Source organism: Aquarana catesbeiana, linkage group LG06, assembly GCF_042186555.1.
Source record: "Aquarana catesbeiana isolate 2022-GZ linkage group LG06, ASM4218655v1, whole genome shotgun sequence".
Taxonomy (NCBI): Eukaryota; Metazoa; Chordata; class Amphibia; order Anura; family Ranidae; genus Aquarana; species Aquarana catesbeiana.
The window spans coordinates 79,654,330-79,677,073 of NC_133329.1; the positions used below are offsets into that span (position 1 = coordinate 79,654,330).

Here is a 22,744-nt window from a genome sequence, read left to right on the forward strand (position 1 = left end):
GTTTCCTTCAACCCAATATTCTGATTCTCTATATCTACACCATCCCCATATTACTAGATGACATAAAAATATATAAATACACAAAGAAACCTGGGACTTCCAGCACCGTTGGTCTGTTTTCCCAAGCATCGTCTAATTCTAGGCAGTGGTAACATGTTAGAAATGATCTGATATGATGACACATTATTGTGTGTAGAGTTCAGGCAAATCGGTAACAGCTGCCAGCGTAATTATTTTTCCATCCTTCCCACATTTTTTTTTTTCTTCAGAATTCGGTCTTTGTATCTTTTTACGCTGTATCATGGAAACATTCTGCATCAAACATTTATCAACTGGAAAAAAATAAATAAATAAGCACAGCAACAGGCAGCATGCTAAGTAACACTTTAAGGTATTTATTACCTCACTATAGTACACCCCCTGACAACTCCTTCATCTGCTTTCCTCTCTCTTTTGGTGGTATTTAATAACCGCTGGGTTTTTTATCTTTTACTAAAAAAATGAAAAAAGACAGAAACGTTTTTCTTCGTTTCGGTCACTAAATTTTGTAAATAAGTAGTTTTTTTCCCCTTCACTGATGGACACTGATGAGGATGCACTAATATGCTGCACTGATGGGCACTGATATGAGGGACTGATGAGCACTGATGGGCATTGATGGGTGGCACTTATGGGCAATAATAGGCGGCATGGATAGGCAGCACTTATAGGCGGCACTGATGGGTGGCACTGATGCGCAGGCACTGATGGGCACTGAAAGGCAGCAGTGACTTGCATCACTAATGAGCACAGATTGGCACGACTAATGGGCACAAATTGGCATCACTTCTGGGCACAGATTGGTATCACTTCTGGGCACTGTTGGGGCTGCACTGATAATAAGAGCACTGATGATCAGTCCCCTGATTATCTGTACAGTCTCCCCTGTGAGGAGATACAGCTGATTGGCTCTCCTCTCCTCACATTCTAAAAAGACGATTGCCGGTGTCTTGCCGAGAAAGTTCCCTCGGCGGATAAGGACCCCCCTGTACTGCACAAGCTCTGCGCTTGCGCAGTACGAATGACTAGGAGCTGCCTAAGATGAAAATCTTCAATCAGCTGTACACGGCGCCTGCGCCCTGGGTCCAGGCTGAAGCCCCACCATCCAAGTGGACCTAGAGGGGAATAAAAAAGAGCCGAGTGAAGCGAGGCTGTGCCCGAAGCGTGGCGAGCAAAGCGAGCCCGCGAGGGGCCCTCTTACAGGCGCCGTGTACAGCTGATTTCTTCTCTATTTCGCTTCGGCTATTTCAGCCGCCTCCTACTGCGCAGTAGAGGGGGGTCCTTATCCGCCGAGGGGAACTTTCTCGGCAGAACACCGGCACTTCCTTGTGTACATGTGATCTGCTGTGATTGGACACAGCTGATCACATGGGTCCTTACCAAGATCGGGGTCGTGCCGTGTCCCAGCGCCAAGACTGGGTGACGTTTATATGATGTCATCCCAGAATGAGAGAGGACGCCGCCCGCCGTCATTTGTCTATACGGGTAGGGTAGAAGGTAGTTAAGGAGGTTAACCTGTCATGAAATTGCACAATATGGAGGCCTGATCACTGTGGATCCATCAGGTAACCTATTCTTGGGTGTGTTGTTTAGGGGCACCTTGCTTCTTCTTTCGTTTCAAATATTTATTAAAAACATTGTCACAGACCTAGCCGGGACAGAGGCTGTTGGAGAGGACTGTATGCAAGCCTGTTGCCTTTTGATTATGGGCCCTGGATTTTCAATGGATTCATTCTGTTGGGACACGTCCTGTGAGGAGATGCTGGTGTCATCAACCTGTGTTTATGTTAATTGAATGAGCTAATGACATTGTCCTCTATACAATGTAGGAGACGGGACGACTCCTATTGTGTTGATATAACTGTGTGAAGCTCGGTGACCACAAGTCTGGGCGAAAGGTCATGTCTCAGTCACCTAGGCTGTATAAAGGATTAGATAATTAGCTCATGTTAATTAGGTTACATTTGTATTGTTAGAGTAATCTTCTCCTGTGTATATAAGACTGTATTCTGGTTCTGAATAAAGTGAGTTCTTGGTAGCAACAAGCAAGTGTCGCCTTGTTTGTGCTCAGAGAGGTTGGGATATCTGTATACAGACTGGTAGGAAGTGGTATATGACGGAAGCACTCAAGCGGAGTGTGGGACGTTCCGTGACATTGGTGGCAAGCAGCGGGAAAGCTTCCTGCAGTCTGGGACATCCAAACTTCCATCTGGATTCAAGGTCCAGATAGCAGGAGAGGAGAGGTACAGATACCAGCCGCCATGGATGAGGAATTCAGAAGGAGGTTGCGAGAGATGCAGATACAGCACAGAGGACCAGTATCGGAGCAGGTCCTGCTGGGATGGTGTGATTCTATTCGCTGCAAACTCTGGAAGGAAGCGCTAGCCCGTGAGCAGCGACACCAGGGAAAAGTTCTCCCCTCCATCGAGGAAAGGTACTGGTCGCAGTACGGACTGCGGGTGCGGTTTTTGGGAGAAAAACCACACAAGAAGCAGACAGCTGAATTAAGCAGGCTGGTCTGGGCAGAGATAAAGTTGGATGAGAGCTACAGAGCCCTCCGGTGGCATGTATCCCAAGCATGTCCCTGGATAGCGGATGGCAGCCCAACGGAAGGCTTAAGCTACGGCGGCTTGGGACTGTTGTTTGTGAAGCTGACAGGGGACCCTAACTTTGGGAGTGATTTGGAGCGGCGGGTGGACGAAATCATGGATTTCAGAGAAGGGCTACTGAACATTTCAGAAGTGCACTGGGCACAGGAAGATTTGGAGTTTCTGGCCGTTCAGGAATGGGAGCTGGAGATCGCCTACAGACGGCTGCTAGACATTGCTCAGTGCCAGGGCTGGGCTCCCTTTGCCTGGGACTATCAGGAAATACCAGCTGACAACCCTGAAATCCTGGCTGAAGAGTCGGCAATGTGGCAGAGCAATAGTGTGCTTTGCCAACCTGCCCCCACAGCTATGGAGGCGGAGGTCTTATGGCGGATGCAGCAAGTGCTGACTGACCTTGATGATCCTGTTTCTGCATGGGATGATCTTGGATGGAGGAATGTGCCTGTCCAGCAGCATGCCAGAGAATCTGCAGTGGAAAATCTGGAGATTGCCATCCCCAAAGCTGAAGTGCTGACAACAGGGCAGAGCTCTGCTAACCTCTGCCCAGCACTGATAACATCTTCTGGGTTCCATGGACAGGAGATGGTGAACCTCCATCCCCAGACACCAGTTGCAGAGACAGGGGATTTGATAGACTTTTCTGCTGAGGAAGAACCATCGGGTGAGCCCCCAGCAGAAGAGTTGGGATTAGGGCCAAACTTCATTGCGCTCTGCTCAGCACTGATGGCATCTTCTGAGTTCCACGGACAGGAGATGGTGAACCTCTATCCACAGACACCAGTTATAGAGGTAGGAGGACTTTTCTGCTGAGGAAGAACAACCTGATGAGCCTCCAGCAGAAGAGCTGCTATTGGGGCCAAACTTCACTGTGCTCTGCCCCACACCAACAGCAGGATCTGTGGAGTTACAGGGAACTTCCCCAGTTGAAGCACCGGCAACCGGGCAGAGTGCTACCAACCTCTGGCCATCACCTGCAACAACTACAGAGTTCCAGGGAGGTGGGGCAGTCGGCCTCCCTCCCCAACAGGTAGCCAGAGCAGATGGTGTGGGGTTTCCAGCAGAAGGGCTGGCAACAGGGCCGAGGACTGCTGGACTCTGCCCTCAACTAACAGAGGATGGATTTCCTGTGAAGGTGGATGGGACTTCAGTCTCCACCTGTATACCCCAGGGATGCTGGGCAGTGGGCCCCGATCCCCAACAGCATGACAGAGTGAGCCCAGACACCCTGTCTTCTCTCCAGCGGCAGAAAGGATTCCAGGGAGAAGAGCCAGTCCAGGCCTCTCCCCAGCGGCAGATATGTTCTCTGAGAGAGGCAGAGGTTGGCTGGGTGAGTAATACTCTGGAACAATTTGTTTGGGGTACTGTGTGGGTACAGGCAGTAGAGGACTGGAACTATGGACTAACTTCGGAGTCAACCCATCTGGGGTCTCCTCCTGTGTTAGTCTCCTGCCGAAAGGGGAGAAATGTCACAGACCTAGCCGGGACAGAGGCTGTTGGAGAGGACTGTATGCAAGCCTGTTGCCTTTTGATTATGGGCCCTGTATTTTCAATGGATTCATTCTGTTGGGACACATCCTGTGAGGAGATGCTGGTGTCATCAACCTGTGTTTATGTTAATTGAATGAGCTAATGACATTGTCCTCTATACAATGTAGGAGACGGGACGACTCCTATTGTGTTGATATAACTGTGTGAAGCTCGGTGACCACAAGTCTGGGCGAAAGGTCATGTCTCAGTCACCTAGGCTGTATAAAGGATTAGATAATTAGCTCATGTTAATTAGGTTACATTTGTATTGTTAGAGTAATCTTCTCCTGTGTATATAAGACTGTATTCTGGTTCTGAATAAAGTGAGTTCTTGGTAGCAACAAGCAAGTGTCGCCTTGTTTGTGCTCAGAGAGGTTGGGATATCTGTATACAGACTGGGAGGAAGTGGTATATGACGGAAGCACTCAAGCGGAGTGTGGGACGTTCCGTGACATGTCATGAAATTGCACAATATGGAGGCCTGATCACTGTGGATCCATCAGGTAACCTATTCTTGGGTGTGTTGTTTAGGGGCACCTTGCTTCTTCTTTCGTTTCAAATATTTATTAAAAACATCAAATACAGTCGACGCGTTTCGGGGGAAAGGCTACCCTTTCTTCAGGGTTCAGACCTAAGGTTTGTGGTACAATGTGAATGGAGATTCACTAGAAGGCCTGGGTTAAGGCCAAACTGGCCTGTTCGGTCAGCATATCCTTAAAGCAGCAAGGGTGGCTGACTGGTCACTAAGCGAAATGAACGTGCTGCTAACCACACACCACAGAAAAAGGCGAAGCCACTGGACTGGAGCTCACAGAGGACTTTCTAAATAAAGGGTAGACGTGAGTATCTCCAGCATATCATATTGTAATGCAAAGTTGAAAGGTTACTAGGTCCCCGTTGGCATTAAAATAGGGCCAGTATGGCAAAACAAAGAGTAATTATAATACCTGATCTTTACAAATAACTCCCCTTTCCCCACACAGTATATGTTAGATGTGTTTAGCTGCCTTGCCTGCTGTTTCCCCAAGGAAAGAAAATGAATGCTTTCCATCTACGTCTAGCTGACAGCATATGTAATTCACAAATTCCAGAGCACAGGCTCTCTGGGAACATCTGTTTGTCAGGTAAGTGGCGTTTGATGAAAGTACCTCAGCCTAAAGTGACCCCCCTCCTCCGTCCCACTGCATTTCCCTCCTTCCTTGTGGCCGCCCTCCCACTCACGATGAGCCCAGGGGATACGGTGAAACTGGGGATGCCTTTCGGTGCCAAGCAAGGAGGGGGGGGAGAGATAGATGAACAGAAAAAATAGCCCACCCTCCTCCCCCTTGTTTCTTCTCCCAAAGCCTGGGATGATTTCCAACAGTTGTTCTTTAAATAATCAGGTCTGGACTTGCCCCCACCCCCTCACCACGAAACTCCCTCGTAACTTTTTTCAAGCACTTTTCCAAATTGATTTTTAAGTTAAAATATGCTGTCATGGTCTCTTACGGTTGCTGGGACCTTTTGGAGATTCTTGGGTTTTGCCAGACCTCCCCTTGTTGCCTATGGGACGAGGCATGACTTGCTCACCCTAGTTATGGACTGGCAGCTGCAAAAAATCTTCTAGATGAGGTCATTTATTAGTGATTTTCATCCAGCTCGTGTCTTTATTTTCCATGGTACGCAAAGCGTTTACTTTCATATGATGTAAACAGTGTTTATGATTATCATTTTAATGTTTTGCAGAAAACATTGAGCCGTTTACATCAGTTCTGCCCCACCACAGTTATCCATAACAGTACACACAGTGGGGGTAATATTTAGATCGGACTTTCTCAACCTTTCCAACACAGAGGAACCCTTGAAATAACCTTCTGGTCTCAGGGAACCCCTACTAAAAATGACTATATCTACAACTCAGGATACATTAGTGTGATGGTCAGTGGAAGGAATGCTCCTTACACCTGTGGTCATGGGGAAAGATTACCCCCTTACAGATAGCTAAAAAGATTAATGGTGTCAGCGGGAGCTTATCTGAGATGTAGAAATTGATCATTGCTCAAGGAACACTAGCAACCTCTGGAGGAACCCTGGTTGAGAAACCCTGATTTAGATGGATGTGCAGGGCATACTGAAAGAGACTCCTAAAATACCAACTTCTGACCTATTTATACTCACCTTTGTACGAGTCAGATCTTGGTTGATGACATCATCTCTTCCCTCATGTGACCATGTTCAGGCTTGGGAATTGGCTGACTGCATTGGAGGACTGCATCTTGGGATGAAGTCACATGCACCGCTATACCAATTATTTTGAGATGGCTCAAAGTTGAGTATAACTTGGACAGGCAAGAGGCTTTCATGAGACTCCGTCGCTGTGCTCTGAGTGGGCAGCGGCAGAGCCTCTTTACACTGTCAGCATGTTTTTGGATTGTGGGAAGAAAAAAAAAGCACTCACTTGAAATGGTTTAAGGGAACCTGGAGGAAAGAAAAACTTTGAGAGTGCTCAGAACAACAAAGCAGTGTTAAAGTAACAGCAGAGCTGTGGTGCCTTTAAGTACCTATGGTGAAAGTACCAGAGCTTCTACTACCCATTGTGGCAGAGTGGTGCATATCTCAAAGCATTGGGTTGATCCCAACTAGGAGAGATATTAAGGCCCTGTATACAGTCTGGGCCTTGGATCCAAGAAATTGATATGAAGAACAACAAATGTGCTCACAGGAAGCACAAGGTTCCCGTGCTTCAGCTCTGATCTTAATTTTGGCACTTTTTAAGGCCAGGTCAAGTTTAGCCCCCTTGCAGGCCATCAGGCCTGAGTGTTGATTAATTGTTTTTCTCCCACAAAGCACCTCTCTAGCTCTAACTTTAATCCTGCAAGGTGACAATGTGAGATGGGCACTGCAGTTCATGCATTGGCCGGAGGTTTATAATGGATATGACATTTGAGTGGAAAAGAGCAATGGCCAGTTTGATCAGCTATTGTAATTTTAAATACATATATATATATATATATATATATATATATATATATATATATATATATATATATCAATCATATACAGTATAGTAGGGACCATGTACTTCTAGTATGACCCTTGTATATTTAGCTGCGGTACCTGATAAGGCACCCACTTCCTCAGCTCATTTTAGTATAATTTGCAAAACCCTCACAAGGAAAAAGCCTGACAAATACCGTACTTGGAAAGCCTTTGTTAATAATGTGGAAATTAATGAATAAATTTACAGTACACACATTTAATATCCTCTGAATGACTTAAAATGTATAACATGTTAAGCCATGTGGCAACTGTAATGGAAATTTGTAAGTTCTGTATATAATTGTATTGTATTTTGTATGTATTGCACACTGCCCTCACTGTGCACACAGCACTAATAATGTTTTCAGTAAATGTTTACATTCTTTCGAGTCCTGATTAGAATTGGCCTGCCTATGTAACGCCCCTTGTTACCATAAATGTACAATTGTAATATTAATGTGATACCTACGTAATCATGTGCATAAAAACCTTCAATTGCGTCATAATAAAGCAGAACAGTAATTTGGAAAGATGCTGAGCGTATCTTTTGTGTCTGTTCCCTACTGCAGTAGTTATTATTAATTTGGAACCACTAATCAATATGAGGATAGGAGTTGCCTATCATCAATTTAACCGAGTCAGCATGGCGAGCCAGCCAGGAGGGGATTCCAGGTGACCCTGAGTATCCGAAACGAGGAGCTTGAGACGATCCGGGAATTTCTGATAATCAGCCGGCTGAGGTAAGCCTTTTGCTTACATTTGAGTTATCAGACTTCCTTGATCGGTAAGGCATTTTCGGGACAAAGGGTACCTATTTTACTCCCCTTAATCGAACTGTATTGATTGGTGGTTATATGTTATGTTGTCCCTGTCTATTGTCCATTGGAGTGTTATAGATCAGAAAGGGAAGAATAGTGCTGTTCACAGGTATATGTAGTAAATCTGCTAGATAAAGTAGTTTAGAGGCAAGAGGGTATAGGCACACGTAGAGAAGAGAGAAGACTGGCCAGTCATTATGGGCATTGAATTAAGTAAGGGAATGAAGGGTAAGAGACCCTCAAAAATGCCCAGCGCAAGAGGAGCGCTATATATGAACCGAAGGTGCGGTTCCGCCTATACTGAGCCCCTAGATTAATGGTTAAAGTGGACAGGGATCCACAATGGGTAACTGGGTTACCAAGGTCCACAGGGACTAAGAATCATGCAGAGTAAACAGCTAGGGAAACAGCTATCTATGTGAGCAGGATGGATCAAGGGTGACATTAACACAGACAGAAAGGGACATTTTCATGTTAAGTTGTGGGATAAATTTGGGGTCAGGCACTACAACTATTAGAATCAGAAACAGAGAAATGAGAGTTAAAACAGAATACTTTATATGTTGTCAGAGAGGGAAGATGGGATGAGCACTCTGGCTGCCCATCTGATCATAGAAGCTAGATATAAAAGATATCTGAACAAAATAAGGAATGCAGAATTTATGCAGGGAAATATTAAAGAGTTAAAAGAAAGTGAGAGAATGATATGCATGTGTTGTGTACAAATGGGAAAAATGTAAGCGATTTTAGAGAGATATTGGTGTATGTGTGTGCGAATGCTGGGACCTTTAGTTCTATTGCTTGTGTGTGTCATGTACACAGATGTGACCCCCTCCTTTGTGCTCTCATGAAAGAAATGTGGCTGGGATGAGAGGTTAGTGATAAGCTGCAAGGAAAACATGCCAATTTCTGTTTTTTAGACAAAACATTTATAACAAAATGTGCCGGGTTAACGAATCTAATGGTAAACAATGTGATCACAATTATTTTTTTAATCTGTTTTCCAAACATGGTAAAATGAAGGTTACATTTAACCGTGTATTACACAAATTGAATATCCTTTGATAGTGGAAACAGTGCATTTAAGAAAGGGAAATTAAGTAAAATTAAGTAATAATGAGTATTCATTTCTAATATGAGTTTAACAATTTTATTAATATAGATATATTGAAACTGGTTTAGACAACCTTTGGTTGGAAATGAAATCCAGGTTATTGGGGAAATTTGTAATGAATGGGATTAGTTTAGATTAAGATAACAATTTTGTAATTTTACATTTATACAATAAGCCCTTATTGAGAGAAAAAAAAAGATTAAGATGAGGTTGTTATTTTGAATAAAGCTGCCATAATATTTAACAAAGCCAAGATGGATGGGATACATAAGAAGTTTTTCTACAAAAATGAAATTTTAAGGTTTTTGATAACAACTTGATGTGCGGTCCATGATGTGAGAGTTATAATAAATAAAATTTAAATATAACAGACCCATCACATCAAGTCCACACACCCTGTTAGGATAGATGCCACCTGCAGCCAGTTGTTTTATAGTTTTTGATGCTTTCTGGTCCATCGTACAGATTGGTCCTTTTGTTTTTATTTATTTTTATTTTTGAAATCCAAAGCAGAATATGTGGATTGTGAAATGATGTGCCCCTTTTCCTTATAAGTACAGTGGTATAAGCAGAAGAATATTTTGGATTTATGGGCATCTCTGCATGACCGCAGGGTATTGTTATCATTTATTATAATATTGCCAGGAAGAAGTTGTCTTTTGAAACATGAAACTGGAGTTCTTACACAAATAGCGTGATAGAAAACAAGCCATTGTAATATATTTATGCAAGCTGGACCCAATAATGAAGGGTTCACCCCGATATATCAGAGCTGTAGCTTTTATGCAAAGGTGCTATTAGACAAAGTTAGATATTGTTTTGGTCAAACATTTAATTTTTAATGGTCCGACATTCTGCGCAGCAAATATACAGATAACTAAATGTTTGTCTAATGAAAGGTTTAAAATATGAGTTTGTTTATGTACACATCTAACAATGAAAAATGCGTACATTTGAATCCAGACACCTTATTGCCTCTATTGGAGGTGGCTGGAGACAAAGGAAGACACATGTGTTAAATTGATGTGGGAATCAGCTGCTATGAGCCCAGTGCGGGACACACTCCCTGAAGACCCAGATATTCATTTTTTTGTAGATTTGAGTATGCAGTTTATCACCCAGAAGGATACTCTGTATTCAAAGTCATTGGATCCTTTTTCCCCAGCTCAAGAAGCAGAGCTCCATGTTTTAGCAAAGCCTGTGAGCTATAAAAAGAGTGTATATTTATATAGATAGTCGAGATATAGAGAGCTTTTGGTTCCATTTAAAGGGCCAGAAGTTTGTTTTTACTTCGGCAGGTAAACCAATAAAGCATGCCAAGTTAATTTGATTGGCTGTTTTCAGCCTTCCAGCTTCTTGCTGAGGTAGCCATATTAACTTTCACATATGGAAACAGACCAGGTTACTAAGGATGCTGCATTTACAGCCCCGGACACTTGATGGGTCTGTGCAACTCAGATTCCACCCTAGTTCTGGCCCAGTATAGCTGGGATTAATAATTCAACTTTAAGGACCCCAGAACGAGAAGAATAAGTGGTCCACAGGGGGCAACTTCTTATGAAACAGGACTTTGGAAAAGGTGATCATTTATGTCTGCCAGCCACTCTTTTCCCTCCAGCTTGACACATGGACCATGTCATCAGTCACAAGAAGTTATGGCTGCCTTAGTAAATGAGCGTGGGATTGAGACAGGGTTCTCCACAGTTGTTTTTATAACATACCACTTCTTGTTTTACCTGTTACCAAAGGTGTTACCAAAAGCTGAACATCCCGTCCAGAGATTACAAAAAAAGATATATCCAGATGCCCAAGTCAGGATCTTACGAGTATGCATTTTGTCTGTATGGACATGTTTTTTGGATGTCCAGTGGCAAATGCTACTGCAAAGGCCACAGTAAAAAGTGTTATCAGAAGTAGTTTGTAAATATAGAGTGCCAGAAAGTAACAGAGGAAATCATTTTTTATAGGAGAGTCCTTAATAGAAGTTTTGAGGTTTTATTTTTACACCCCTTACTGTCTACAATGTAGCGGACAAAGTAGAGTAAGAAACTAGAAAACTTTTGCCTGAATGTTTTCTTATATTTTATCAAGCCCCTAAGGGGGATGTTGGACTCTCTCCCTATGGGATTTGGTTTGGGAGTGTGTTACTCACTTGCTTATATTTTGTCTCAGCAGCTGAAGTCCTCCATTCGGATCTCACAGAGAATGTTGCTGATCTTTTAAGGTTTTTTGACAAACTCATTTATGTGTTTTCTCCCCAATTCCAGATCCTAAAAGTTTGGAAGGATCTAAAACTAAAGCCAAGTGACTTGTGGATTGTTAAGAGACATTTATATATAAAGAAATGTTTGGAGACTCAATACAGCATCTATTTCATGTACAGTTTTTGCAAAACTTGAAGGAAAAGTCACCTAGATCCACACCAGACACTGCAAAAATGACCAAATTAAAGAAATCTCTGTGTTTGATTTGTTTCCCTCTTGTGATCACAGTCTAGGGTACTTTTTGATTCAATTACTTTGATTGTAAGGGATATATATATTTGAAAAATAGTTTAGCCATGTTGAAGTCATATTTGTCTTTTGTATGTCTTCCATTTTATGTAGAATTGTCTGTGTTTACATATGCTGATAAGTCAGCATACCAACAATTCAGCTAGAAGGCCATTCTGGCCACAGGAGTGTACAGCCAGTACTCTGTAAATATGTCTTATCAATCATTTGTTTTTCACAATGAAAAGTCATTTTGTAATGAAAAAGTTGCTCAGCTATGATTTTCTCCACAATGGAGTTTTTTGCCTCTTTGGCCAGGACTACCTCCACCTAAGCGTGTGGAGGTTCCAGGTTAAAAGGTGATAGCAGGTATGGTTAGTGATCAAAATATTGATCAAAAGAGGGGAGACTGTAATGGAAATTTGTAAGTTCTGTATATAATTGTATTGTATTTTGTATGTATTGCACACTGCCCTCACTGTGCACACAGCACTAATAATGTTTTCAGTAAATATTTACATTCTTTCGAGTCCTGATTAGAATTGGCCTGCCTATGTAACGCCCCTTGTTACCATAAATGTACAATTGTAATATTAATGTGATACCTACGTAATCATGTGCATAAAAACCTTCAATTGCGTCATAATAAAGCAGAACAGTAATTTGGAAAGATGCTGAGCGTATCTTTTGTGTCTGTTCCCTACTGCAGTAGTTATTATTAATTTGGAACCACTAATCAATATGAGGATAGGAGTTGCCTATCATCAATTTAACCGAGTCACAACCAAGCCTATGTTTTTAGACCACTGAGCAAGCATCTAGTCAAAAGACATTTCAACCAGTAAACTTTCCTACCTTCCAAACCTGAATCTGTGGTCTTGAGTTTTTCCTCCTCAAAGTCTTCAGATAATCTTAGCTGGCTCTCAGGTTGTTTGAAAGGAGTTACATCAAGTGGGGCTATATTTTGAGGCTCACTTTGAATGCAGTTCTTTATAGGTGAAACCCCATTTCTGGAATCCAAAGCTGCATCTGGGAACCTCTGATTTTGTTTGTTACCTTGAAGATAGGCCATAGATGCTGGATGTCCATTCCCCTGTATTCTGGCAGTGAAAGATGATTTTTCATAGCAAGAAGGTTCTTGAACAGTTTTGATGGGGTCAGTCAGGTGACCAGTTGACTTCTCATTGACCAAAACATCTCTAACATACTGATTCTGAACATTATCAGCTTTAGTAAAGGAATTTGCCCTCTGCATCATGAATCGGAGTCGATCGCTTGAGGAATGAAATTCAGATGGCTTCAAGTTATGATTAAGGTTTGGCTCTGGAAGAGAATCGTGTTGGACAGAAGGTGGCAGACGAGAACCTGAAATAGGTGACACTGGAGCCTTATAATTAAGAGAGCTTGATCTTCCTATAGATGCCATTTGTGGTTGGCTTTTTGGGGTGACTTCTGTCTTCTCTTTGCTCACTTGGGAAGATATACCAGGTGTGGAATTGAGGCTAACTCTAAGCTGTGTCCGAGGCAATGGCCTATTAAATTGCTCGGGGGTGGATCCATTAGGTTTTCCGAAAGAGCTATGAAGAGGTAATGGGAACTTCTGAAGAGTGGTTTGTTGAAGAGGACCAAAGATGGGTGGTGGAGAAGGGGAAGACGTCATGTCGCAGTTGATGGGTGCACAATCAGTGGGAGGTGAAGAAGAGGATGATGATGAGGAGAATGAAGGCTCCCTGCTAATGGATTTGGCATTCCTTGAAGAAGATCGGTTGTAATCTGGAGTGGGAGAGCTCCATCCTTCTGATGGTGGATAGCCAGCATCTGGAGAAGGAACCAGGTCAGGAACATTGTCTTCAGCAATATGAAGGTCAAGAGATGGCAAAGAGCCGTGGTTTTTAGAAGTCACGGGTACTAGACGGACCCCTGGCCGCTCAATCTCTGAATGAAACACATTTCCATGTGATGAAAATTTTTTAAGGACTGGACTGGTCACATTAGAGATTGTGATGCTGGACCCATGCTGGCCCACTGAATTCTGTGTTGGACGGATTGGCTGGAAAGGTTTTGTAGGTGGTGGACACTCTAAACTAGAAGTGGAACTGTGGAGACTTTCGCTATCGCTGCCATGACCAGAGGATGAAAAGCCGCTGGGATGAAGCCGAGTCTGGAATGAAGAAACTCGGGTAAGGCTTTGCCCTGCTGATCCATTGGTCTTGGCAATTTGCGTCATACCACGGTTGAAGGACAAACTGCTGGTGATCCTGCTTTTGAGAACTGGACTCTGGGAGGGGCTACAGCTTGAGCTGATGCGGATACGGGACTGATAGAGTGGCTGGTGAGATCCAGTAGTTTTTTGGCTGTCCCCATTGCTTGCTCTGGTTACACTATTTTGACTTGGAGAGAAGGGAGAGCTATGTGTAGACGTTGGTGAAAACACAGGAGTGTCATCAATGTCCTCCATGTCGAAAGACCTTTTCAAAGCTGTGAACAAAAAAAAAAATAGAAGTAAATAAAGATAAAAAGGCATAATTATTACGTATGCCAGAAAAAATTATAGCAAGATAAACTTACAGAAGCAAACAGAACTGAGTCATACAATGGGACTTTCCACACCTTGAAAAAGCATCTTTTGCTTTCTAATGTTGCAGATCAAACAAACCTAAGGTCAACTCAGCGGTTTTGCAGTGAAGTATTAAATCACTTTTACACCTGGGACAAAGGCAGGTCTGATCCCTCCTGTCTGAATACAAGTGATTATATAATTTCACAATCTTCTAGCTCCTTATGCCGCGTACACACGGTCGGACTTTACGGCAGACTTTGCCCGGCGGACTTTTCGACTGACTTTCTGAATGAACGGACTTGCCTACACACGATCCACCAAAGTCCGTCGAATTCATACGTGATGACGTACGACCGGACTAAAACAAGGAAGTTCATAGCCAGTAGCCAATAGCTGCCCTAGCGTGGCTTTTTGGCCGTCGAACTAGCATACAGACGAGCGGACTTTTCGACCGGACTCGATTTCAACGGATTGATTTAAAACATGTTTCAAATCTAAGTCTGTCCAACTTTTGAGAAAACAAAGTCCGCTGGAGCCCACACACGATCGAATTGTCCGACGAAATCCAGTCCGCCTGGCAAAGTCTGCCGTAAAGTCCGCTCGTGTGTACGCGGCATTAGAAGATCATCGGATCTCACAGCACAATAGATCCACCAAAATATGTAACCCCAATCTTGGTTAAAATATAGCATATAATGCAAAGGTCACCATATTTTCATAACTTCAGTTTATTCATCAGCCGTTCTCAACTTTTTTTCTCGAGGGAACTCCTAAAATAGTTTTCAGGTCTCAGAAAACCCTTACTAAAACCTATGGGGAAAATGTCCTTTACTTTGTTGGCCAGTAAGAACTGCCACCCTAATGCCCCGTACACACGGTCGGACATTGATCGGACATTCCGACAACAAATCCATGGATTTTTTCCGACGGATGTTGGCTCAAACTTGTCTTGCATACACACGGTCACACAAAGTTGTCGGAAAATCCGATCATTCTGAACGCGGTGACGTAAAACATGTATGTCGGGACTATAAACGGGGCAGTAGCCAATAACTTTCATCTCTTTATTTATTCTGAGCATGCGTGGCACGTTGTGCTTCGGATTTGTGTACACACGATCGGAAATTCCGACAACGGATTTTGTTGTCGGAAAATTTTATAGCCTGCTCTCAAACTTTGTGTGTCGGAAAATCCGATGGAAAATGTGTGATGGAGCCCACACACGGTCAGAATTTCCGACAACAAGGCCCTATCACACATTTTCTGTCTTAAAATCCGACCGTGTGTACGGGGCATTACAGTGGTGGTCAGAATGCCACCACTTACAGACAGCTAAAATGGTGATTGAGTCATGATGTTGGTTTTGCCAACTAGAGTTGTCTCTAGAATTATGCATGCGCCATCAAAAAGGGGGATCAATCAACCACAGCTCAATGAATGGCTATCAACCTCTGGAGGAACCCTACAATGAATGGAACCCTAGTTGAGAATGGCATATATACAGTATATCAAAACACAATAGCTCCCAACACCGGCTTGACTTTTTCCACCTCTTGTGTGTGAATGCACCCTTAAGTCCAAATTGCACAAAAGCTTTGGGCGAGCATGTACAGTATGAATTTAAGAACAAGACCCGCTCAGATGCTTGGAATCACCAAGATAGGACACTTAGGTACAATAGGAAACAGCTGAAGCACAGGATGGATATACTAATAATGTTTTTCATTCACCTCTGCACAGACCTCTCAGCAATCACCCCATGGTGATGATGCCAGAAAGTGAGACCTTACTACTGTAAATACCAACAATGAGGTGGTCACCAGCAGTATCAATCTAGACTTAAGCTGGCTAAACATTACATTATCCTTTTAGCAAAATGATTTATTATTATTTCACAGGATTTATATAGCGCCAACAGTTTGTGCAGCGCTTTACAATGTTAGGGCAGACAGTACAATTACAATACAATTCAATACAGGAGGAATCAGAGGGCCCTGCTCATTAGAGCTTACAATCTAGGAGGGAGGGTCAAGTGATATAAAAGGGTAAAAAACTGTGGGGGGATTACCTAATGAAGAAAATTAAAGTGCAGTTGTTAGGTGGAGGCAGGATAGGCTTCTCCGAAGAGAAAAGTTTTCAGGGATCGCCTAAAAGTGGATAGATTTGGAGATAGTCTGACAGATTGGGGTAGGGCATTCCAGAGGATGGGAGAAGCTCGGGAGAAGTCCTGGAGGAGGAGAGTAAGGGAGGGGGTGATGAGGGAGCTAGACAGCAGGAGGTCTTGGGAGGAACAAAGGGGATGATTAGGTTGGTATTTTGAGACTAGGCTAGTGATGTAGCTGGGGGCAGAGTTGTGGATGGCTTTGTAAGTTATTGTTAGTATTTTGAATTTAATTTGTTGGGCGAGTGGCAGCCAATGGAGGGATTGGCAGAGAGGGGTAGCAGACACTGAGCGGTTTGTAAGGTGGATGAGTCTGGCAGCAGCATTCATGATGGACTGAAGAGGGGATAACCTATTTAAAGTGGCTGTAAACCCACATGAAAAAAAAAAAAGACCTGCAAGACAAAGGCATAATGAGCTAGTATGCATAGCATACCAGCTCATTATGTAATACTCAACTGAGATCGAAGCCCTCGCTGCAGCGTCGGTACACAGCACTGACCTGCGTCATTCCTCCCCAGGGTTACCTCCGGGTATTGCGCTCCGGTGCTGTGATTGGCCGGAGCCGCGATGACGTCACTCCCGCGCATGCGCGTGGGAGCCACCGTAACGGCACACTCACCGAAGCAAACGGCACGTACGTGCCATCGCTTCAGTGCGCATGCGCCGATGACTTCGGTACATGCAGATACAGGGGATATCTCCTAAACCGTGCACCTTACAATCCTCTTTTTGCTACAGGTAAGCCTATAATAAGGCTTACCTGTAGCAAAAAGAGGATTGCAAGGGTTTACAACCACTTTAAAAGGTAAACCAATGAGGAGAGAGTTGCAGTAATTGAGGATACAGAGGATATCTCCTAAACCGTGCAAGTTTAGGAGATATCCAGGGTAGCTACAGGTAAGCCTTATTATAGGCTTACCTGTAGTCAAAAAGTGGATTGTAAGGGTTTACAACCACTTTAAAAGGTAAGCCAATGAGGAGGGAGTTGCAGTAATCGAGGCGAGAGATGACCAGGGAGTGAAAAATGTCTACTTACTTCCTGTTGTGTCTCCAGGGTGGGCAGGAAGTGAGGGGAAATTTTCCCAGCGGGGGTCACAGAAAGCAATAAAACCTTGACAGAGGTTCCATTAAGTTGGCCATACACGGCTCCAATTGGTGGTCCTGTTGGCACCACTTGACAAACTTGGATTGAAAAATCAAAGGAGCTGGGTGGAAAATATTTCGCCAAACAGTGACTGCATCCAATCAGATACAGTTACTATTTGGGTATTCAGACGTGGCTGTTTGAGTACACTAGCCAACATCAAAGATTCCTCCATCCATGTTTAGCAGTAGCATGGATGGAGAATCTATGCGAGTTATGGTTAGCCGTACACTTAAAGCTCCAACAGAACAAACGTCCATTGAAACTAAAAGCGGCATTCCAAGTTTCTTGCTCAACAGGGAGAACTCGGAACAATACGACTAATTATAAAAACAGCAAATCCCTATTTCGAAACTTCACGTCCATCTCCAAGAGGTCCACAGCCAGTCCATATAAGGTGTTATCGTAAGGGGGCGAAGAAGGAGCCAGGAACCTTACATAATAACATAGAAACTTCTAAAGCCACAATATCCTTTCTCCATTAAAGGTACGAACAATGGGGGTCTGTGTACGAGGAATGTGGGCAGAAGCGCACAGCTGTGGCAGACATTTGTCTGTCAGTAGTAGTCCCTCTACGTTCCTCTATATAGACAAGTTGTACGTTCTTCATAAATAGAAACACAAGCCAGGAAAAAAAAAAAATCTACTAACTGATCATCGTTTTTTTTTTTCTTCTTATGTCCAGAATGGATGCAGAGCTCTAATGTTTATGGACGCAATAAGAGAAATCTAATGATAAATTAAAGCATAACTCCGCACAGATATAAAGTACACAAATAACGCATCTTTTCTTCCTTTTTGCTGTTTTTTGCATTTTTTGCACTTTATTTTTACAACAATCATTTTAGGCCTGAAGATTCGTTAAAAACCCCAAACATTCTATATTTTCTGAAAGCAGACACACTAGAAAATAAAATAGTGGTCATTCCAACGTTTTAAGCAACGCAATGAAATAAAAAATTTCAGTAAAAAATAATAGTAATTAAAATATTAATAAAAAATAATAATAGTAATTATCCACTTAACGACCACCCCATAGCAGATATACTGGCCGTTCTGCACAGGATCACGTACATATACTTGATTCTGCACTTCCGGAGGGGTGCGCCACCGACACGCAGTTTCTGCTGATTGGTCACAGCAGAAGCCAATCAGCGGGTGCAAATATGCACTGTCACTGTACTAATGACACTGGCTGGGAAGGGGTCAGTGGCGGTTCTTCTTTTGGAGTGGGGCGGGCAGAAAACAAACAACCCCCCCGGCGGCACAGCACTGAAACAGCACCCCCACCCCCCGCACGGGCAGCCCGGCACTTACCCTCTCATGTGGCACTTACCCTCTCATGTGGCGGGGCTGGAGGGTGGGCAGCGGCCGAGGCGGGTGGGGAGGGTGTCTGCTCCTCCAGCTTCTTCCGCCAAAGCACTAGGTATCCAATTGGATGAATGTAACGAATACAAATTTATCCGAAGTTACGAATTATCCGAAATAACGAATGCCGCATGTAAGCAAATGGAATGGAACGAATTAATAATAATAATAAATAACAATAATAAAAACTTTTTATTATTATTATTTATTATTAATTTGTTCTGTTCCGTTTGTTTGGATGCGGCATTCGTTATTTTGGATAATTCGTAACTTCGGATAAATTCGTATTTGTCACGTTCACTAACAGCCAAATTTGAAAGGAAATTCCAATACCTATAATTTAATAGTTAGTAATAGTTATGTTATTATTAGTTAATTATTATTTCAGATTTTTGAATCTTCGGGTTTTCGGCTTTCCGAATTTACAAATTTTTTCGATTTTACGAATTTTTTCGAATTTACGAATATTCGGTTTGTTAAACAGGTTTTCGTTAATTCAAATAAAATAGAATAGAAAATAAAGGAATAGAATAGAATTTTTGTTTTTCTTGTTTTATTCCTTTATTTTCTATTCTATTTTATTCTCTTTGGAAATTGAGAACTATTCGAATAAATTTGTTTCGTTTAGTTTCGATTCATTATTTACATAAATTCATTTAGTTAAATTTGTTTCATTAGTTTAATTCGTTTAGTTAATTCATGTTCAAATTGATTAGAATTTTTCAAATTCGAATTTGAAAGCTTTTGAATCAATTTCGAATAGTTTTCGAAATCGAATAAAATAGAATAGAAAATAAAGGAATAGAATAGAATTTTTAAATGTTTTTCTACTCTATTTCTTTATTTTCTATTCTATTTTATTCCCTTTGGAAATTGGAAAACTATTCGATTTCGAAAAGCTTTCGAATTTGAAAACCGTTTCAAGAACTTAGTCCGAAATGTTTTTTCGTTATTTCTGATTAGTTTAAATTCGGTACTATTCTAATTCGGAAATTCCCATACATCCGAATTTCCGAAAAAAAACGAAAATTCGTCCGATTTTTAATGCGGGAACGAAACGAACCGCACATGTCTATTTTGCAGGCCATACTGGCTGGGGACAGTGACACCAAGACCCTGAAGTGACATTTTACACATCACTTACAGGTTATTAACAGGAAGGGGAGAGCAGTGAATAAACGTTTGCTGATCTCCCTCCCCGCCCCCCAGTGATGGGTGTGTGGAGCCCGGGAAAGAAGGCAGTGGAGCACATATGGGGGGGGGTGTAAAAGCAATCCAGCGACTGCACAGCTGCCGGATCGCCTCCATCTGACAGCCCAGTCAGCTTTTTAGATTTACCCACACTACCGTCTACCGTTCGCTGCAGCCGCCGGCAGTACTGTATGTGTAACCCCACCCCCACCCCCCGCATGTAGTAAAAGGGTTAATTGTAGATTTTTTTTAATACAACCAATGTGAGCACCTGAATTTGACCTGATATCAGCATCCTCCTCTACAGCAAAGCTCAGACTGAGGGGGGGGGGGGGGGGGGATGAGCAGCACAAGAAGCCAATCGGTTGTGCTGAAGTGATCATGTGCTCACAAGGAACACGCTGACAGGAGCAGAGAGCAGGGGGACAGATAGATGAGCTCACCAGTCTTCTACGTCTCCTTTCAATGACCAAGTAAAAATCGATAAATTAACCACTGGGGGGAAACTTTCTCTCCTAACACATTTTAGCCACGACCATCATAACATTTGTACCCTTTGTCATGAAAATCCATCCTGGAGTTCCAGTCTAGTGACGTTTCTGAGGCTGAGATGAAGCCTTTATTCTGCTGCAAGGCAGGAGGAAGCATTTCCTCAGTCTCCTCTGCCCCAGGGATTACACTGCAACATTGGAACTTTGTAGCAGGTTACACATTGAGCAGGGGGCTGATCTGTGTCAGACATTTGTGGACACAGCCAAGAACTGCGCAAGCATTGGGATTTACTTGAGTAATCTCTGAGCTTTCAACTCAGTTGCGGAAGTAGAGACTACGAACCCGGCGCAGCCTTTCCAGGGGTCAGGTCTTGTGTAGGGAAAAAAAAAAAAAAATGTCTTCACTTGACATACAGCTGACATGTACTATGCTAAATTCTCTCCTACCTACCCGCAGGCCTGACGACACTGATGGAAGGGGTCATGTGCAAACTTGTGAGTCAGGCGCGTCTGCCGACATTACAGAGGACAGCCAGAGTCTGTATGTACATAAGGGACATGCTAAATCAACAGGCTGCGCATCGTGTCACTCAGGGATCTGAAGTCTTTATTCTTGACAGCATACGTGTGGGAACATATTCTGTGTGGTGACCCCGCTTTCTGAGAGGCTAAAAATGTATTTATTAAATGCAGTGAACGTGACCTGGTATCAGCCTCCTGCAGTCCCTGTACAGCAGGGCTGAAGCATGAGAAGAAGAAGCAGCACAAGGAGCCAATCAGCGCTGACATGGAGCTTGCTGATAGGAGAAGAGAGCAGCGAGATGAGCGCACCAATGTGCTGCTTCTCTTTTCACTGTGTGGTCATGGGATGGAGGCTTGTCCGGGATGACCTGGCCATCAGACTGAGGACATCTAGTGGCTGAAAAAGAGTACTGCAGGGGGGAGATCTCTGGAAAATGGCAGCATCTTTTAGCCCAGGTTCACACTAACAGCAGGAATGAAATCCTGCGAGTTCAGCTGAATGTCATTCCCGACTTCGGGGGGGCGATTTCAGAGACATCTGTGCGGGTTGCTGCAGAGATGTCAATGGAAGTCGCACCCCGAAGTCGCCAAAAGTAGTACAGAAATTACTTCTGGGAATCGGTGCGGCGCCGTAAACGCGGCGTCGCACCAATTCGGTCGGTGCCATTGCCGGCAATTACCACCGATTTGACAAATCGCATGCCAAATCGCCTCAATGTGAACCAGGGCTTAATGAGATTTTCATGTTTAACACGTTCTGGTTTTAGGTACACTTAAATACTAACTAGATGACATTCAGTTTGCTAAGTTACTGTTTGACATTAGCTATCGGCATATATATATTTTTTTCAATAAAATATTTTTTTTATAATTTGTTGCAGATGGGTGCTGCTGATCTCTTGCAGCCTCTTTGCAGACATTTCTTGCCTACATGCACTTCAGTGATGGCTACATGGCATTTTTAAGGCATTTTTCTCAATGGCAAATACAGTGCTGTGTACCATGTGTGTTGAAACCGCTATTTGCAGTCTCCATTGGAAGTCAGTACCAGCCTGTCTATATACTACCCTAGCCTGTCTATATACTACCCTAGCCTGTCTATATACCACCCTAGCCTGTCTATATACTACTCTAACTTGGCTATCTACTACCCTAACCTGTCTATATACATCGCCCTAGGCTGTCTAAATACTACCCTAACCTGTCTATATACTACGCTAACCTGTCTATATATTACCCTAGCCTGTGTATATACTACCCTAGCCTGTCTATATACTACCCTAGCTTGTCTATATACTACCCTAACCTGTCTATATACTACCCTAGCCTGTCTATATACTACCCTAGCCTGTCTATATACTACCCTAACCTGTGTATATACTACCCTAGCTTGTCTATATACTACCCTAGCTTGTCTATATACTACCCTAGCCTGTCTATATACTACCCTAACCTGTCTATATACTACCCTAACCTGTGTATATACTACCCTAGCTTGTCTATATACTACCCTAACCTGTCTATATACTACCCTAACCTGTCTATATACTACCCTAGCCTGTCTATATACTACCCTAACCTGTGTATATACTACCCTAGCTTGTCTATATACTACCCTAACCTGTCTATATACTACCCTAACCTGTCTATATACTACCCTAGCCTGTCTATATACTACCCTAGCTTG

General features: G+C 43.1%; 1 protein-coding gene across 1 annotated transcript in view; it reads right to left on the reverse strand.

Moving 5' to 3' along the window:
• The window catches only part of LOC141148661 (neuronal-specific septin-3-like), a 201,956-nt gene that overhangs the window by 103,744 nt on the left and 75,468 nt on the right, over positions 1-22,744 (reverse strand). Inside the window, exon 2 of the mRNA XM_073636293.1 lies at positions 12,473-14,095. Within this exon, the coding sequence (XP_073492394.1) occupies positions 12,473-14,095 (1,623 nt within the window). The remainder of the gene's footprint in view (positions 1-12,472; positions 14,096-22,744) is intronic.